The following is a 19,165-nucleotide window of genomic DNA, read 5'->3' as shown; positions in this document are numbered from 1 at the left end:
CTTTGTACCATTTCAAGCTCTTCATTGGACCGGCACGATTTGAATTACAATAAATAACTGGAAAAATTAGGGTGTACTGTATATGCCGTATGTCTGTACAATGCCTCACTATAGTCGATGAATGCAAGAGGATGGGCTGCTAACTTTACATTTCTTTTCTATGTTGTTGCTGCCAAACTGTTTCCTTCAGGAGCAATAAAGTATCTGTCTAATCTGTTGAATGAATGAACAACAGACAAAATATTCAAAGTTGTCACCACATGAAACATACAACTTCATTATCACTTTTATATGTAGTAACAACTGCTCTTCCTGATACCTTCCTCTTTATAATAGACTTGCCTCCATCTCAAACACCATAGCTCTTCCTCACTTCCTCTTTTCAAACTAATTCCCAGTGAAGCTCCCTCATCTCCCTCTTCTCTCCCTAACCTTCCCCACGCTCAGGATCGCACATGCTCTCAATGGTCTCACTGGCGGCCCTCACTGTCCTTCGTCATGTCAAATTAAAGTGATGGAAATGAACTTGAGGGGACGCTAATTGCAATTGTCAATCCAATCTAGGTCAGAGCTGAAAGACAGGGGCTCCCTAGCACTTCATCAGTCTTCATTAATATTGAAGGAGTTTGCCGAGGAGCAGGGGGCAGCGTAATCGGCTCTCATCTACCCCGCATCAGAAATTAGGAAGCAGGGGAGGCCATTGATGGAGCCCCGCGGACAAATATGCCAGTCAGGAAAGTACGGAGAAAGATGTCGGAGTTGGGAGGGGAAAACTGCACATGATGCTTTCAAATGTGGTTAGAAAAAGGTGCGGTAGTAGATTAGTTAAAAGACTTCCTACTATTTACTTAAAGGTCCTATATTACGCAGAATTTACTTTTGTGAACTTTAAGCCATGTTAGAATGCTGTTAATTCATCACAAACATATCCAGAGTTATGTTTTGTTTCATTCACACATGTTGGAGTAACCTTTTATTATTAGTCTGTCTACATTTACCAGGTTCAAAATGCTCTGTTCCACCTTATGATGTCAAGCGGCAGTTAACAGCTACCATTTACCTTTTCTTCAATAGAGATTTGCATTTCCAGGGCTGAAAATATTCAAATAATCCTAGAGAAGGTGTATGGAGTTTAAAAAGACAACGGAGCACTTCCTGTATTACATCAAAAGGTGGAAAAGAGTGTTTTCTACTTAAAGGTTGTATAGAGGATTTTTTCAAAGGAAAAATAAATACAGCAACAGTCCTTTTTCAAATGTTGTGCATGCGTGACACCACCTTCCTCTTCCACAGCTCTCTTAGTAGAAACATCTCCTCCCGCCTCTTTACTCTAGAAATCACATTTGTTTACAGCAGGTGCGTGTTCAGAATTACTGTTGAAGTGACCTGTCTAGAAATAATTTAGCGACCAGCACGTCACTTTTTAGGCCCTTTGTCTGCTTCATTCGCGCAATCGCTGGAAGAGATCTCAAAGAATCACGTGTTTGGCTTTGCTCCTTTTTTCCTTCTCTTCTTTCAGCGACCTCAAAAACGGACTTTCGTTTGTGGCGAACTGGTCGTGGATTTTCGTCCACCATCTCAACAAACTTTGTGCGAACTGCGAGGAAACTACATTTTAAAAAAGCCTCTAAGAACCACTGCATAAACCACATAGTCCCTGCGCATCAGTTACACTAGAAAGGTAGGGAGTTTGATTGACAACCTAACAGCCAATAGAAAATGAGGTAGCCTTGTTATCTATTGGCTGATGTTTATCTGCCCTCATTATGTCCACAGATGACAGATTTTCATTCTTTTTCTTTTTTTTTTTTTTTTTTTTTTTTTTTTTTTTTTTTTTTTTTTTTTTAATCTGTACATTTATTGATTGATTTTTCTTGGAATCTGTACATTTATTGATTGATTGATTTATTGGAATCTTCATTCTTTTTTCTTTAATCAACATAATTCCAAGGCTGCTGCATTTCTGTAAGGGTATTTTAAACTTTCATTGACAATTTGAAACAAAAAAAAAATCCTCCATACAACCTTTAAGAGAAGAACTCAGCCTAAACATGCAGGACGTTAAACATGTGAATGAAACAACTCCAGGTACGTTTGTGATGAGGAAACAACATTATAACAAAGATCAGACAATAGAGTAATTTAGGCCTTTTAAATGCAATGGGTTTCCTTTCTAAATTATTAGTCAGTGATTTTCTTGAGTAGCGCTACTTTGAGGTATTCCTACAAAAGGATTTTCAGTGACATCTGTGTCTCAATTGACGGTTTAATCCAATTCACTCTTTCACTTAGTCTGCCAGTCGTCCTTTACCAAACGTCTTCCCTCACATAACCTTTAAATCACAGCTTCGAGACTCTTGCAAATGTTGCACAGTGTGTTGCATAATTTGCCCGATGGACCCCTCTCGTCTCCGTGGTACCAGAGCATAGAACAAAGCGTCTGATTATGGCCTGGAAGGTTACAGCTAATGCTAATAGCACAGCACAGCCGAAAGACCAGTTCAGAGCTGCTCCACTGGGGGACTCCCTGGATAGTATTTTTACACCTCAGTGCTTTTTACACCTCAGTGCTCTTTCCTTGGAAAAACTAGTTATTGAAGTTTCCAATAACCAAATATGTGTAATAGTGGCATTGGGAGGTTTTCTACAGTTTCTCCCATGAACTATGACACATACTGTACAACAAGACCTGAACAGTCCCCTAGCCCCTTGTGGCTGCTACTACTACTATCTCCATTAATACTATAGTAAATATACTTTCTGTGCTTCCAGTAGTTTCCATGTAGCAATGCTCAGATAGAAGAGTCATTATTGTGAGTGGAGGTCAAGAAGACACTCCACACAAGAGTTACAAGGACCACAGTGAAGCACACCACTACAGGCTACTCTGCTAGTATTCTGTTTGAACCTATTTTACATGACCTTTTATTACAATCAAAAGAAAGATCAAATATAACAAATTTTAGTCACCAGCTCTGGAATTGTAGGACATTCTTAGAATACGCTAACCAGCGTGTAATTAATACTGCTAACACTGTTACTACTGCTATTTCTATGCAAGTACTAGTACTACTACAGTGCAACTACTAATTTTACTTTGAGCTACAAAAGTGACTATGCAAATGCTTTTATAGTGCTGAAATATATCCTCACCAAAACCTGTTTGTTGTTATGTGAATAGTTTAAATTATAGGACATTTTTCATATATGTAAAGAGAAGCCCAGGCACAGTCCAGACTGCAGAATGAGTTTGCATGCACATATGGTGCCAAGCTATGAAATATGAAACAAAGGCATGTGGCTAAAAGTTCTTGCTATGAAAGAAAATTAATGATTTATCATTTTATTATTACACAATTTATCATCTTGTGTTCTGTTTAAATATAACAGCTTTTGGTGTGCTTGACTCTATCATAAAAATAAATGTCTCAGTAGTGTGTGTTGTGCATAAGTGTGCATATATGTGCATATATGAGGATAAAGAAAAAAGCTCCTCTAAAGTGTGTATTAATCACTGGCTGTGTTGATTCATCTGCTGTGGAAGCCGTTTGGAAGATGGACTCTATTTACTGCAGGAGCTGTAGCAGGGCTTTGGGAGGCAGCCATCAATCTGGGGGCTATCTGGAGAAGAACGCAGCCGCATCACTTTCAATCACAGGCCCAGACAGCTGCTATGGTAAACCAAGCACCACGCACAATAGTTTTTCCTTCCACTCCATCTCCTCTGCTCTACCTCAAGGTGAAGTGTCCTGCTCCCTGGAGGCTTGTTTTATTAATCTGTTTTATCATAATAATAATAATATTGCCTAAAAATACAGCACGCACCCTGCCCTCTCTCCCTCGCTGAGTGGCACCCTGTGTTTCTAATTAGCATCTTCAATTAACCCGTGTTAATTGGCGAGCAGGAAAAGGTGGAAGAACCTGGCATGTCGGCGCCACCAGGGAGCTGCTTTGTAAATGAGAATGTTGGCCTCAACCCCTAACCTACAAACATACACCTTTTTGTAACGAGAATTTGTGCCAGGGCAAATATTATACAAGGGGGACAGGAAAGTAGCAAAACTCGAGCTGCACCATTTTGATAAAAATCTAATCACAATTTTTCAGACGATTGAGACTCCAAAGAAACTCAGTAAATATAAGAGCCACAGCAAGCCTTAGATGGCGAGCATCTAAAACAAACCAGTGTCCATTTATCGGTGCACCAATTTGGGCATCAAAATTATACTTTTACAGTTAATTAATTAATCACATTTTACTGATTATGCACAATACATAGAATTCAGAAATCCCTTGGCGAGCTACTTGTAAAGGGGTGGAGAGCTGTTGGTAGCTCCGGAGCTACAGGCTGGAGACACCTGATGTAGATCATATGTTGGTATTGATATACAAAAACAGCTACAGGGCTATGTGCATAGTCCAAGCAGAGTTTCAGTTTTGTGGCTGCAATGAAACCTGTATGTTAAATTTATTCATACAGAAGCTTGGAAAAGGAAAGGTGCATTGTATAACTTCTAGTGGAGGATTTGTCAAAATGTTGATCTCAGAGGACACGTTATTGCTTTATCTGAAATGTTTCCCAGTATGGTATTAAACCTTTCTATCTTCATGGAGGCCAAACCAGACAAGTTACACGTCAGATCTGTGGAGAGGCAATGCCCACTGACAAAATGCCTGTTTTTCTAGGTATTTTTGGGCTATAAAACCACCAGTATTTTAATTAATGTAGAGTAGAGATGTTTAATGTCATACTGTGGAACATTCCTGGGAGAGCAGTGACATGTCGATAGAAAAAACAGGTGACAGACTCCTGGCCAAAACGTGTCATAGTGCACCTTTAAGAGAAGACTGCAATATGAACTATAGTTCAATACATACCTTGTGGTTTGGAGAGACTTATTCAAAGTCTGTCTTGTTTATCTAAGATGTCATATTTTTTTTTAAAAGGTCCTATATTACACAAAATAGATTCCTGTGAGCTTTAAGTCATGTTATAATGTTGTTACCTCCTGTGATGTCATGTAGTGGTAGTTTTCAAGTTATCAGTTACCTTTACCTTTTGTTCAGTGGAGATTGGCAATTCCAGGGCTGAAATTCTCCAAAGGTGTGTGGAGTTTAAAAACACAGTGGTGCACCTGTATTACCACATGACATCACAAGGTGGAGCAGAGTGTTTTCGGTTTGAGAAGAACTCAGCCAAAATAAGCAGAGTTTGTGTGTTAAACATGTGTGAATGAAACAAAACACAACTCCGGGTATGTCTGTGATGAGGAAACGACATTATAACACCGTGTAATATGGGCATTTTTTGTCAGAACCCGCAGCCCCATGTATTAGTAATGATAGTAGTAGTCATAGCAGTTACCAATACTTTTCAGTTCATAAAATAAGCACTACAACCTCTGCACTGAAGCAAACCTGACTCTAATACTGTTGAACTAATGTTGTTTCCCCATCAGTTAAACAACACTTGTACTGAGAATGGCTCTTTTGGTATTGAAGTCACTGAGGCCTATTACCTCTGCAGGGGTCTAATGGCAGCAGTTTACCATCTGATATTGTATTGGTTTGTTTCAAGTCAGCAGGGACATTTTCAATATCGCTCTGCAACACAAAGAACACATAATGGCCCTGCTTGAATACCTGGATCAATCCTGATATTTGCCTGTCAACAATCTAAACACACAGCGGATGAAAAAGTAACTCTCTTATTAAGACACATGTAAACAAGGCATTTAACTAGCTCATCGGCTGTTCAGGGGCATACCTTAACAGCTCAAACAAGAAGGAAAACTCCAGTGGTAGTTGTTAAGATCAGCGATAAAAGGTAACGAAGTAGAAATGGTAAAATAGAAAGCAAGCATCTGTGCTTTTAAGTAAATTTTACAGTGGATACTTTTTACTTTTACTTCACCACATTTTTAACTAGACTGAAAAGTAAAAAGTTCTTTTCATGTAATTTGAAGGGTTATTTTTTACCATGTAAAATCCTGACTTAAGTTTTTGAATTCAAGCTTTGGATTTGAGCAAACAAAAATACTAGTAAATACATACAATTCTTAAGAAAATTAACAACTTAACAACCCTTGTGCAAAATACTTTTACATTTTAATACTGTGTACCTAAGTAAACGTATGTAAGTAGACTTTCAAGTGATACTTTTCTTTTTACTTGAGTAACTTCGTACCTCTGTATCTGTACTTTTACTCAAGTAACAAAATTGAGTATTTCACCCACCACTGATTAAGATTAACATACAGTTGGTAGTAATTTAAAGTATGTGAAGCAACGTAAGAAGCCACAGTAGTAGTATTACATAGAACTGTTTTAATCTTTGTTGTGCCATTAAAGATAGAGCAAAAATGTAGTGTTACTTTTACTTGATCTCATTAAAAATGTGTGTAGTACTGAGTCTGCCACTTCTAACTACAATACTGTTGATTACATACAGGACTATTATCCTACAAGGAAGAAGGAAAAAGATGCAGTTGCTGTAATCAGTCTTGATATGTGCCCTTCAAAAACTTAAATGTAGAGTTGCACACTTAGTTACAATTAGATTAAAAAATGATATGTGTACTGTTGAAATTACCAAATTGCTCTAATTATAATAGAACGTCCTTCATCTTTTTATGTGAAAAAGCTATGCTGTAGACCACTGCAAAAATGTTCTGAAATGTATGACATTCTTCTATTAGTTTAGTTTGCAGTTCAGTCTCTTTCAGATGTTAATGTAAATTTTCCTGCAAGGTCATCTGCAGTGCTGGGCAAGTGACTTCAAAACTGTAATGCATTTTTTATTACTTGTTACTGTCATTTAAAGTAATTTGTTACATTACAATATTATTGTATTTAAAATGTAAGGCATTATACCACTATTACTTTCCTTTTAAGATACTCTCACCAAAATAACAGGAAATATGAATTTGGCAATTTGAATGTAGCTCATGGCACTCAGTTAGCTCATCATACATCCAGTGGAAGGTGATGTGGTATCTGACTGAGCTGAACAGGAAGTAGAGCTACTATCGCTAATCTGCATTTTCACCCTGATCTGTGCTCTGTGTGGATGTAAACAGACATATGAGGAGCTACTCTTGCCTTTTTAGTTTTAAGGAATGCCCCAAACTGGATTAACAGTGCTGGTTTGTGGACTGGGTGCCTTTATATGCGGAGAACAAATTCTACAGATAATGTGGATGAGATGCTGCAGTTTATATTTACATCTTTACAAGAGGTGAGCAATCATTATTTTTGCTATTTCCTGAGTTTGTATCTTGCATCTCTGTGCCCGTCACTCCGTCTGCTCTGTGTTATTGGCTGTTATCATAGCGTTGACGGTGTTTAGTGGTTGTGATCTAACAGAGCAGCTCAGAGTTACACTGACACTGCACACATGAGGAGTGCAGAGGCTTCAAAATCACCAGAAAAAAGTCGGGTCACGGCAATCGCAGTCAAAATCTGGCAAATTCTCTTGTACTGTGTGGCGGCCTTTAATAATACATTTGGCATGATTCACAATGATGTTATGTCTCTGTTCTGATCTGATCGGACGTTTCACCGTCACTGATCTCGCAGTGATTTTAGCAAATTTGTATGAAGAAAAACAAAAAACCCAACACTTCAATCCAAGTAAACAATGCATTGTAACGTGTGTTACTGACATTTGTATTGAGCAAAATATTACCTTTTTTTTCTGTAATGTCTTACCTTAAAGCAAAAACTGGTACATTACAGTAATTCGTTACTTTTGTAAAGCGTTACTCCCAACACTGGCCATCCACATAATTCCATGGAATGGCAAAAAATGTTAAAGCAATACTTAGGAACTATTCTCTCACACACACACACACACTCAATGTTTTTTTTTTTTTTTTTGGAAAGTCTATGAGAAAAATTCATTCTAGTACAGTGGACAGTGGGGAGGGTTGTCACTGTTGAGCTCCATAGTTTTAAATTACAAATGTAATTAAGATCACAATTAGAATGTTTTTTTTTTAATCACAATTAACTTTTTTTTTTTTCTTTTTTCAAAATTGCATGCAACAATCACATCACTCACTGTTACAGATCCAAAACAACCATTTAGTCCCATTGCTTTATAATCACGTGAGTGTGGGGCAAAATATCTAACGCAGCTTTGTTGTGGGACTGCCAAAGACTCCCCCTGGACCTGTTCATCCACACAGCAATACAACCCAGTTATTCAGTCAGCGCTTTATTAGCACCAAGGGAGCATGCCCTCACCTCCTACTTTGATCGACTGAAATCAATTGGTAGTTGATGGCGGTAGCAGTGCACAGTGCAGTCAGCATGGTCCAAGGCGGTGTTCTTGAGGAGTTGCTAGTTGCCAAAGGTTAAAAGAACAAGCTGATTTCAACTACGAATCAGCGTATTTTTCTGCCCCGTGCAAATTTGACTACCGTAACTTTAAATGGCTCCACATGACCTCTCATTACAGTGCCATTACTGCCCTGGTCCCTGGGGTCCAGTGTCCATCATGTGTCAACACACTCAGAGGTGTATGTATATCTGTCAAAGTAAAGTGGATGTAAGCATCTGGAGAAACATTTTTAGCTTAGTATGACACAGGACAAATAACTGGACTTTACAGAATGTAGTATTTTGCAATTTCCTCCATTACAAAAAGATTGACAAAGCAAAACAATGTAACAAATATTCATGTACTTTTGGCAGAATTCATGTTTCATTTTTATATGTTGTATTTCTGCAAAATCAAACAAATCGGCAACTTATGTGCCGAGAAAGGTGTATTTGATTAAAAGAAACAGAGTCTAAATAAATATGTACTTATGGTGATACAAATTAAACTGTGCTTTCAACCCTGTGACAATATGCTATTTTTGTAAAATCAGCCAGTTGTGATTAACAAAATGTGCTTGAATGCAGTTCAATGCTCAAACACAGACACTTTTCAAACTCAGCAATGCTCTGAGTGAGAGACCATAAACTCTAAGGGAGGGTGACATCACCCATAGTGGTTGGCTCTAGTCAGATGAAGCTCACGTTACAGGGCAAATTTTGGAGCCAGGTCTATATTAGGAATAGGAATTTATTTACAGACAAAATAGCAAAATAAAAATACCAGGGTCATGTACAGCGGGTAAATATGAAGATTTTAAAACCAAAATGACGAAACCCACGGCTGCAGTTACAGAGAGAGGGGTGACAGTTCTTCAATGTAATATCAAATGGAAACTGAGTCAGTGCCCCTATGGACACTTCCTATTTGGAACGTGGCAGCTAGCAGGTTAGCCATGTCCATATATATATACAGTCTATGTAAAGGACAGGTGGATTTAACTAATTGCAAAGATATATTTCAGAAGAAGCAGATCTATTCACAGCAATATAAAGACACTAAGCTTAACTCAATCAGCCTGATTCATCAGCCGGTTTCACTTCATGGAAACCGTCCAACCTCGCAGGATAAGGATTCTTTCGCTCGATGGTAAGTGGGTACTTTTTTAATTTAACCAATCACTGTTATTTGGTCGTGACGTATGTAATGCTCCAAATCCCGTAGGAAGAAATGAAATGTTTTTCCTCTTAATAAAATTCACCAAATATTCTCTTTGTTCCGGCTTTAAATCCTTGATCTCGGGAATCATTGCCAACACAGAATGTATGGCTTCATCTACATCCATCTCGACCGCTTTGTTTACTCTTGTGCTGTATCACAAAGGGGACCAGACAGGCGCTTGAGTTTGACATCATGGCTTCACAGCTCTTTGCTGATTGGCTGGTGCGCGGTCTACAACTTCCAGGGTTCATGCAAACCATCTAGTGTATTCCGATTCCTGACCTAGTCGCTGAAAAGAAATGAAATTAAGCAGAGGCACTAGGTGGCACCAGCCTGGCAGGACAAAATTGTTATCTGGCTCCAAGAAAAGTGTGGCATTATTAGTAGTATTATTATTCATTCTTTTACTTATTTATCTGCATATTGCCAACCCCCATAATAAAGCAGTTTATTTATTTATTTTTTATTTTTTTTTTTTTTGCTTTTTTTTGTCACACTAAACAAAGAATGGGGTTTCACACTGTACAATTAGCATTTGCGATCATGCTACGCTCCTCTCAGAACATGTGTATTTTGTGTTACGTTTCTTATGGAGAATATAGGTTAATTATCTGCGCTTCATTTTTCCCTGATTATGTTCAATCAAATCTTTCAGTTATTTGGAGTTTGATCGGTCTGGGCCTGAGACACAATGAGAGCCTATAATCAGAAGGACACTCCGAGAGAGAGTTAGTTTGATTACCCCTGATTAGAAATACTGCCTCTTCTCTTATCAGTGCTTCAGCCATTGAGCGCAAAGCAGGAGCAGTACCAAGGTCAATGATGAGAAAGTTCAAGCTGGCAACTTTTTCAGCTGTAATTTCAGATAAATGGGCATTTTGGGGCCAATTTTCCGCCAAAGCAAAGACTGAACAAAAGGAGCCCAGAGAAAGAGAAGGACAATTATAAAAGCTGCTGGTTAGGCTTGACCAATGAGGGTAATTAGTAAGTTTAAAAAATCTCTAAGGGAGACAAAATTGAAGTTAATTTTGATGTCCTAATTTTTAGATATTCATTTAAAAAAAAAAAAATAGTCAGATGTTGGATGTCACAAAAATGTATATACATAACACAAAATGGTCTGTAATTATACACTGACTGACTGCAGGCATGTTTTTCCCAATAGGACTAAACATTTTGATAATAATTCTTGACAATAATCCTTTGTTCAGGTTTATAAACAAATCAAAATGTCAGTTACGCTACTTTGAATGTAACTGTATGATCAACGTTTGGCATTAGCCCAAATGCCCTTAAGCATGCAATAGATATACAATAAAGACACTGTTTCTTTGTTTTAATTTCTCAAGTATAAACATGCAAGTTACGACAACTAGCAACATAAATTATAGAAGTCAAAATACAGCATTAGGTCTTATATTATGCAAAACTGACTATTGTGAGCTTTTAGTTATGTTAAAACAGTGCTTCTCAATTATTTTCTGTCACACCCCCCAGGAAGAAGAAAACATTTCACACACCCCCCCACTCCACAGAACCACTACCAAATGTGGACAAATCTCACCCTCACCTTCAGTCGCCTACATACAAGAGCAAACGTTTTAGTTGTGTCTCCAAAGCGACTCCCGGGACACACGCAGAATATGTCCATCCGTATTCCGCGCAGCACTCACCTGTGTCATGAGGCGGTCGCACCTGTGTCCTCCTCGTCTTTAAAGACCATGTTCGTGTGATAGTTTGGCAGTATCATCTCCTCTGCTATTTGGTATGCCTCCTTATATGATGCTAACAGAGCTTGCTGGTTTACTGAAGTAGCATTCACAGAGCAGGATGATTGTTGGCAATATTCGGCACATTTTCGCTCAAAAAACTGAAGCGGATTATCAGCGTGATTGGTATGTAATGTCTTTAAGCACTGTAACACTGTAATTTATATGGCTTCATGTTGTCCGCTGCCAACATTTTTAGACACAGTAAACACAGTGGTCTTTCCTCGTTTCCCACCATAGTGACAGTGAAGCCGTGTGCTACACACACTTTATATACGGTTTGTTCTCTGCACTTCATATCTCCTGCTCTGTGCTATGTGTGTGTATGCCCTGTACAAAAAAAACGACATGCGCAAATACTCCCTGCGCACACTCTGACAATGACAGCGTCACTGCCACTACTGTACTGGATGAGCAGTTACACTTGATTCTAGTAGGGCATCCCACTATTTAAAAAGTGCTGTGTTAAAACGTCCTTACCTCCTCAAAAACATACCTGGAGTTGTGTTTTGTTTCATTCACACATGTTTGAGTCATCCTGCATAATTCAGTTGTCTATCTCCAAAGCTCAGAATGCTCTGTTCCAACTTGTGATTTCATCAAGAGGTAGCTCTCAACAGCTACCTTTTACCTTTTTCTTTAGTAGAGACTGGCAATTCTAGGGCTGAAATTATCCAAATGATTCAAGTGAAAGTGTTTGGAGCACTTCCTGTATTACCACATGACATCACGAGGTGGCACAGTGTTTTCTGTTTCAGAGAAGAAGTCAGCCTAAATAAGTAGGGTTTGTGTATTTGTGGCCATACCGGCTTGTCAAAGCCTGATCCCATCAGATCTCAGAAGCTAAGCAGGGCTGGGCTTGGTTAGTAGTTGGACGGGAGACCGCTGGGAAAATCAGGTGCCACAGTGGGATGCCAGTCACAAAAAACTATCTTTGTGTCCTTAGGCAAGACACTTCACCCACATTGCCTAGTTTGAAAGTGGTGTAGCTTATAGTAGCTTACCACCACCAGGTGTGGAGTGAATGAATAATGAACTGTAAAGCGAAAGAAAGGCTGCTATATCAAACTGCTTTTTTAATCATTATTATGATTATGATTATTATTGTTATTATTATTATTATAATTAAACATGTGTGAATGAAACAAAACAAAACTTCAGGTATGTTTTTAATGAGGACACAATATTTTAACAACTCAGAAAACAGCGTAATATGGGGCCTTTAAACAGTTCTTTGTTTTTGCAGTACTCAGAAGGAACATCACTAACCCACAACACGCCTCTTAAATTGTCAAAGTCGATTAAATGTTTGTAGTAATTGCAGGTATAGAATCGTGTTCATTTCCTGCATTGGTAAAAATGCGCTTGTGTTGGAGGGATTAATGAGCTGCAATCTTGAGTTTCCTGTGTGATCGTGTGTGCAGAGCTGTGGAGGTGTTTTCTGACTGCAGTGTGTCATTTGCATGTGATTTTATCAGGTAAACATTGTAATCAGTGTGTAATAACATTCAAATCACAAGCTACAATTTTATCATCTCATTTACGACTGTCTACACATTCCCTATTCCTGCAGGATTTATTAACTACTGAGATTTTCCAGCAGAATAGGTGGGAGAAGCATGAATCAAAATATTGATATTTAGTGGTCCCATAAGAAACATAAGGTGCTAGTCTACTCATAATTCTATTTGAGATACTAAGGAATAGGCTAGATACTCTACCAATTTCAATACTTCAATGATATATTAAAATGTTCTCTTTTTTAGCAATAGAATGTTATTTTTTAACACAAAATAATAATGTTTATATTTACGACGTATTAAAATCTTCTAAAGAAGGGGAAGTGATTAAGGAACTCAAAGCAATACACCCAATCAGAGTTGACTGAATACATTACGTTAATACATGTTAAAACAGACTATTTCGGAACTTTGAGTCTAGAAAGTGCAAAAATGACAAAAAACAACTTCTATTAAATGTGATGCTCCACTATATGGATCACTAGCTGATATTTCCCCATGTACATCTGTGATCATTTCAGCATAAATTCTTCAGTCCCCATGAAATGTGTAGGTGCCCATCAGCACTTCCCTACTGTCTGTGGTACATGCAGGTGCTCAGCTCTTACTCGGAGGAAGGTGAGGTCACGGCTGCGACCGATGCTTGTGATCTCCAGATTTCCCATCACCACCTCGCAGTTCTCGTAGTACTTCCTCATTGTGCGGTACTGCATATCCAGGTCGGACAGGGTACTCAGCTTGTTCTCTGTCCCAGCACAAACTACAACAGAACACAGAAAAGATCATGTTAAAATGATCATAGCTTTTGTTTTCTTTGAAGCTATGTTCTACAGTGGTCCCTCATTATTCATGGAAAGTTATGCTTATGTAGGTTACTTTTTTTTTTAATATACATTTTTATACATGTTTTGAGTTTCATACAGATTTTGGGCCATGGCAACAGTCTGAAATCCTCAGGGTGCTTGCCTGGTGAGTCAGACACTTTGTGCTAATGCAGGAAAGTCTGGGACCCTGCTCACAGCAAATAATTTCACCATCTTTTGGCAATCCAATCATAGCTTTTTATCTGTAGCACTCACAAATGTGGAGATGAGCACTCTGAGCAATGTGTGGTTTTGTCTTGACCATAAATGTACAAAAAGCACGTTTGAACGTCAACACAACTCAATTAATACAAAACACATTTAAATAAACTACTTACATTAAACATATCCTGTAAGATGTAGGATTTAACGCAAATAGCATGCTGTACTGGGACAATTTAAAAATGCAATCTACAAAACAAGCATTTGGTTCTGTTTGCCACACCGTTTCCCCAAATAACCAGTGCGGTACTTCCAAAATAATGGCAGAGTAAATGTCCTGTGTAATGCTAGTTAAGTACTGCAGCACATTTCAGACCAAGATAAAACAAACCCAACTGTCCTCTCATTTTGGGACTATAAATGCACCAGTGTTAGCATTGTAATTGACTGTTTTTTGCATTACTCAAACAGTGCAAGAATGATGAGAAAGTGGAACATTTTATATTTTTAGTTATTCCTTTTTCAATCTAGCCTCTATGGCAAAGACTCCTAGCCAAGCAGAAACTAGCTCCTGGTTTGATTTGGGGCACAAGGTTCATTAAAGTTTGTTTTTAGTGAAAAACACAGAATAACTATGAGATCAAATGGACCTAATTGCCTGCCCCCATTGCAGTAAATAGAAGACCGGAAACCAATTTGGAGAATTTGTTACTATTTCAGACCACACACAATGTTCTGAACAACCATGAATCAGACGTATCAGATCAGGCAGTGAGCATGATTATTTTACATATTTTTTTATTTATATCTCCATCTACTGAGGTTGAGGTTTTGGTTTAACCTTGGGCACAGTATTTATAAGACCATTTAATAAGGAAGCAAGGAGAAACAAGGAGCGTGTCTAAATTACTATTTGGGTATTGATTTTTTTACCATCGTCACATTTGGCCAATTTTGTCTGCTATACCCAAACTTTAAAAGTGGATTATTTTCATTAAAAAATCTTTCAACCAAACAGAAGTGCTTCATAGTGGAGACAATGTTTGGACACACTGCTATCTTGCAAAAAAAAAAAACTCTGCTGAACTTTCCAAGCTTCAGTAATTTTAAATGTATTTCTTTCATGCACCATTGGAGTAAAGGTGCACTGTGTAACTTCTTGGTTGGAGGGTCCGTCACCTGTGTTTCTATAGATATGCCATTGCACTGCCTGGAATGTTCCACAGTATGACATTAAACAGCTCTGCCTTACAGATTCAATTACAGTTGGTTTTATAGCTTGAAAATACCTAGAAAAACAGGCGGGGTTGCCTCTCCACAGATCTGAACCATCACTTTTTCTAGTTTGGACTCCATGAACACAGAAATGTTTAATACCCTACTGTGAAATATTCCAGAAAAGCATTTGACGGAAATGTACAATACACACTGTAATATGTTGTACACCTGAACTGGGAAATGTTGTACTGTACCTCTGAAAACACGAACCACCACTGGAGTGATTTTGTGCTGCTTCTCTCATGCAGAAGTTTAATACAATGAAATATAAACATTATCAACAGTATGTTGCATGTGGCTCAAAAACTTGTGTTGACAAAAGATGGCGGAGTACGAGTCCACAACATAAAAAAAAACAAAACAATAAAACATTTTCCTAAACCCCACCTGAAAACAAGAAGAACCACTGGAGTGATTTTGTGCTGCTTTTCTCATGCAGAAGTTTAATACAATGAGGAGAAAGACCGCGAAATCCCCCAAGTGGTGGGTGAAGGCATTACCAATCACCAAAACAAAGGATCCCAGGCTCAACAGTCGATTACAGATATGATTAATGTTACTGAAAAATAAACTAGAATAAACATTTTAATGAACTTTTAACAGTATTTACATGTTTTTAGGCTTATATAAATGAATATTAATTGCAAACCTTTTTACTGTTTTTAATCTCTTAACATGAACCACATCACTGCAACTATAGGAGTATATGCTAACCTGTCACACTCTCCCCCACTTGAAAAATGTTGTCTTGACATTAAACCAACAATCTTCTTTACAGTCCATGTTTACCCATTAGTCTATAAACTCAAGAGCAACCAATATCTGTGGACTTTAACGACTGCTTCACTACAAATACACACCGCACCTTTAAAACACAAAACAGAACTGGGCATTTGTTCTGCAGTAAAAAAAAGATCGCATTAGGAATCAAATATATTTTTCATGGTTATATAAAGACACAGTGCCTTGGTGGAGGTCTTCTATAGCTCATAACATTACTTTTAAACAGCCAATCAGAACAACACCATGGCTCCTCACATATGGCCTGACATTTGTACTTCTCCAACACTCTCATTCAGACTCATTTGTATTGTCTGAGAGTCCCCTTCACCTGGCCCTCTGCACGCTCCGGGACAGAGGAGCCATCAGTGTGACAGAGGGGTGACGGCTGCACCCTGAAACGTGTCACAGCGTCACCCATGGGTGCCTGCCTCTCCAGCTCAACACTTCCACACTCAAAAGTCTCTGCTTTGAATCTTAATTTTAACCTCATCGCTTATACTGTAGTTGGAAATTTCAACATCAAAACTAGAAGATTTTTCTTACATACAGCTAATTTGCTATTTCAGTATAAAGGGTAAAAATTTTGGAATTTTACTTTAACTTATGGAAGTACAATATACATTTAAAGGTGCTCTATGTAAATGTTCATTGCTTTGCCAATTGCTTTGCTAGGAATGTTTCAAAGTATGGTGTTTATACAGTGCACTTTGAACTTTCCCACAATGTTATTTTTCACTTTGTCCTCTATATGCTTTATCTTCCCTCAAAAAACTAGACTGTATATGTGACCAAGCTCCTGATTTCCTTTCTTATATTTACACTGGTCATTACAGCACTGATACATATTGTGGAAGGAGAATCCTGGCCTGCAGCAATGAGAAAGACAAATGGGACTGCTTTAAACACAACACTGGATCTCCGATGATATTAGATAAGTAGAACAATTCCAATGTGACCCCGACAGCGCCCATATGAACTGCTGGTGATTAGCTGGGCCGCACATAGCATAACGCGCTGCTCAGCAATGATGTATGGTAGACCTGGGTGTATTCAATAACAGTTAGTGCGGGCTGAGGGGAGCAGAGAGGGAGGCTCATAAAGGGGGGATAGGTGTAATAAACTGTTATTGGACCTTTGGGGCAGGCCGCTGAGATCACAGGAGCAGGGCACTGGGGTGTTTGGAGAAATGGCCTTTTATTCCTGTTGCTGCAAACCGAGTGAGCTGTATGCATCTCAGGCATGATTTGGGTTAGCTGTGTCACTGTGAAATTCTTTTGTTTTTAATCTACAAGGAAAGATAAGCCAGATGCCCAGTCTAACACAATCTGCACTGTTTATATAGGCCTGACACCACTACTGGCTTGTAATTTTGAAAACAGTAATAATGAAATGTCTATTTCAGTGTAGTCCATATGCTGCACTGTACATAAACATAGCCATAGGCACTTATTGTACACAGTAGTTTTGGCACTGTGTTGTGTTAGATTTTATGTCTTTTATTAAATGTGCACTGCAAAATATTTCTAGTGGTCTGCCACCTGCTTGTCAGCATGGAAATGGTAAAGCTTTGTCTCGAATGATCCGCAGTATAGATTAAATCTACCTATAGCAAGGGAGACAAGGTGGTTACAGCTCTATGCCATATTACAATTCAGATCTGTGCAGAGCCGCACCAGTAATAAATAAATACTAAATGGAAATGTTTAAAGTCATAACATGGAACATTCCAGGCAAAGTAATTACCTCTCCATAGAGACAAGTAAGTAGCAGATCCTCCACCTGAAATGTTTTAATGTTTCACCTTTAAATCCTTTAATAGTTATTATTTATTAGTATTTTTCTTGATTTTGATTGGATGCTTCCTATTCTCTTGCTGTTATTGAAACACAACATGAACACAGCATTGCAACAGTCATTTCCTAATTGTGGGACAAATAAAGGTTAGCTTAATTTATCTTTATAATTGTAGCGATATACATAGTTTTATAACATTTCAAGAGACAGCTGGCAATAAACTTCTGCCACAGCAGACTATTAGAGCCATAGCAGCCTAAGTACTCCCTGGGTTTTTATGTAGAAGTATGTGGGCGAAATGTTTACCTTAAAAACACAAAAGCAGAAACTACACGGGCAGTGAGATTTAAACCACAGCTCTTCTGGGTAATGGCAAACCAACTCAAGATTCAAGAATCAATTTATCATTTTTATGCACACATAAAAACGAGATACTGTTTCGCAAAACCCTTCAAAGTCAGTACAAAAAGCCAATAGCTAAGAACGAACTAAATTGAGTTTAATGCTAGATGCTCTTCTCGATGTTATCTCTTCACTAGACACTTTCAAATGGCACAGAGTACAATGGCGTGTGACTTTTTTCCATTCTAATGAAACACACAGATTCCCTATAGCTCTGTGTGAATGTGAAATGGTACTGACTGCCAAGTGAACCACAACAAAACCATCTGTGCTGTGGAGGGCATTCACTGAGGTGTCGACTGTTGCTGGAGTAACACTGGTGATCCTAACAGTCCTATGTCTGAGAGAGTGAGCACGTTGCATTAAATAGCCTCAAGAATCTACAATATATGTTATCTGTCCACATTATATCTCTGAAAATGTATAAAGCTATTATCAAGGAGGGCTTTGACATTACGCTGATTATGCAAGAATAGATCAAAGATTCTCCATAATAGGGATACAAGGATACTATACCGGTTTCAGATATTGGTGCCAAACATGTTTATGAATCTGGTTCAAGATATAGGTTCAGTTGATATCCTGTTTTGGTATATAATCTGGTGAAATAAGACAATTTACTGGTCAATATTGGCCCAAAACACTATTTTCTCAAAGCTGTTATGTAGTTACTTTAAATGATAAATAACATTTACAAAACAAATTTGGATCATTTTTAGAATGAACTGTTTATGGAAACTTTCTAAAGCCTATATTTTCAGTCCCTGCCCTGGTTGATATCAGGTATCAGAAAAGAAAAAGCTGGATTGGTGCAGCCCCACTCCAAAGTACAATGTGTAGCTTTTCCAGAATATAACTCAGGTTTGATGGGATAGGTAAAAAAAAAAGTTAATACAGTTAATACAGCGTGTACTACTTCAATTATTAAATTTGTTTGCACTTAATTTCTCCACCACTGTGATGGATTGAGGCAATGAATCTTAATAAGCCACAATTTTCCATTATAACTAATTAACGTAAGCATTAGGAGACGTGGGGAGGAAAGACATA

General features: G+C 38.1%; 1 protein-coding gene and 1 pseudogene across 1 annotated transcript in view; one reads left to right on the top strand and one right to left on the bottom strand.

The window, feature by feature from the left end:
• The window catches only part of LOC110156208 (receptor tyrosine-protein kinase erbB-4-like), a 259,988-nt gene that overhangs the window by 151,034 nt on the left and 89,789 nt on the right, over positions 1-19,165 (bottom strand). Inside the window, exon 2 of the mRNA XM_055148800.1 lies at positions 13,442-13,593. Within this exon, the coding sequence (XP_055004775.1) occupies positions 13,442-13,593 (152 nt within the window). The remainder of the gene's footprint in view (positions 1-13,441; positions 13,594-19,165) is intronic.
• Positions 12,106-12,223, top strand: LOC129409021 (5S ribosomal RNA; annotated as a pseudogene).

Source organism: Boleophthalmus pectinirostris, unplaced genomic scaffold (genome assembly GCF_026225935.1).
Source record: "Boleophthalmus pectinirostris isolate CB_2022bp ecotype Guang Dong unplaced genomic scaffold, ASM2622593v1 HiC_scaffold_1, whole genome shotgun sequence".
NCBI lineage: Eukaryota > Metazoa > Chordata > Actinopteri > Gobiiformes > Gobiidae > Boleophthalmus > Boleophthalmus pectinirostris.
This window is presented reverse-complemented; position numbering and strand designations above follow the sequence as displayed.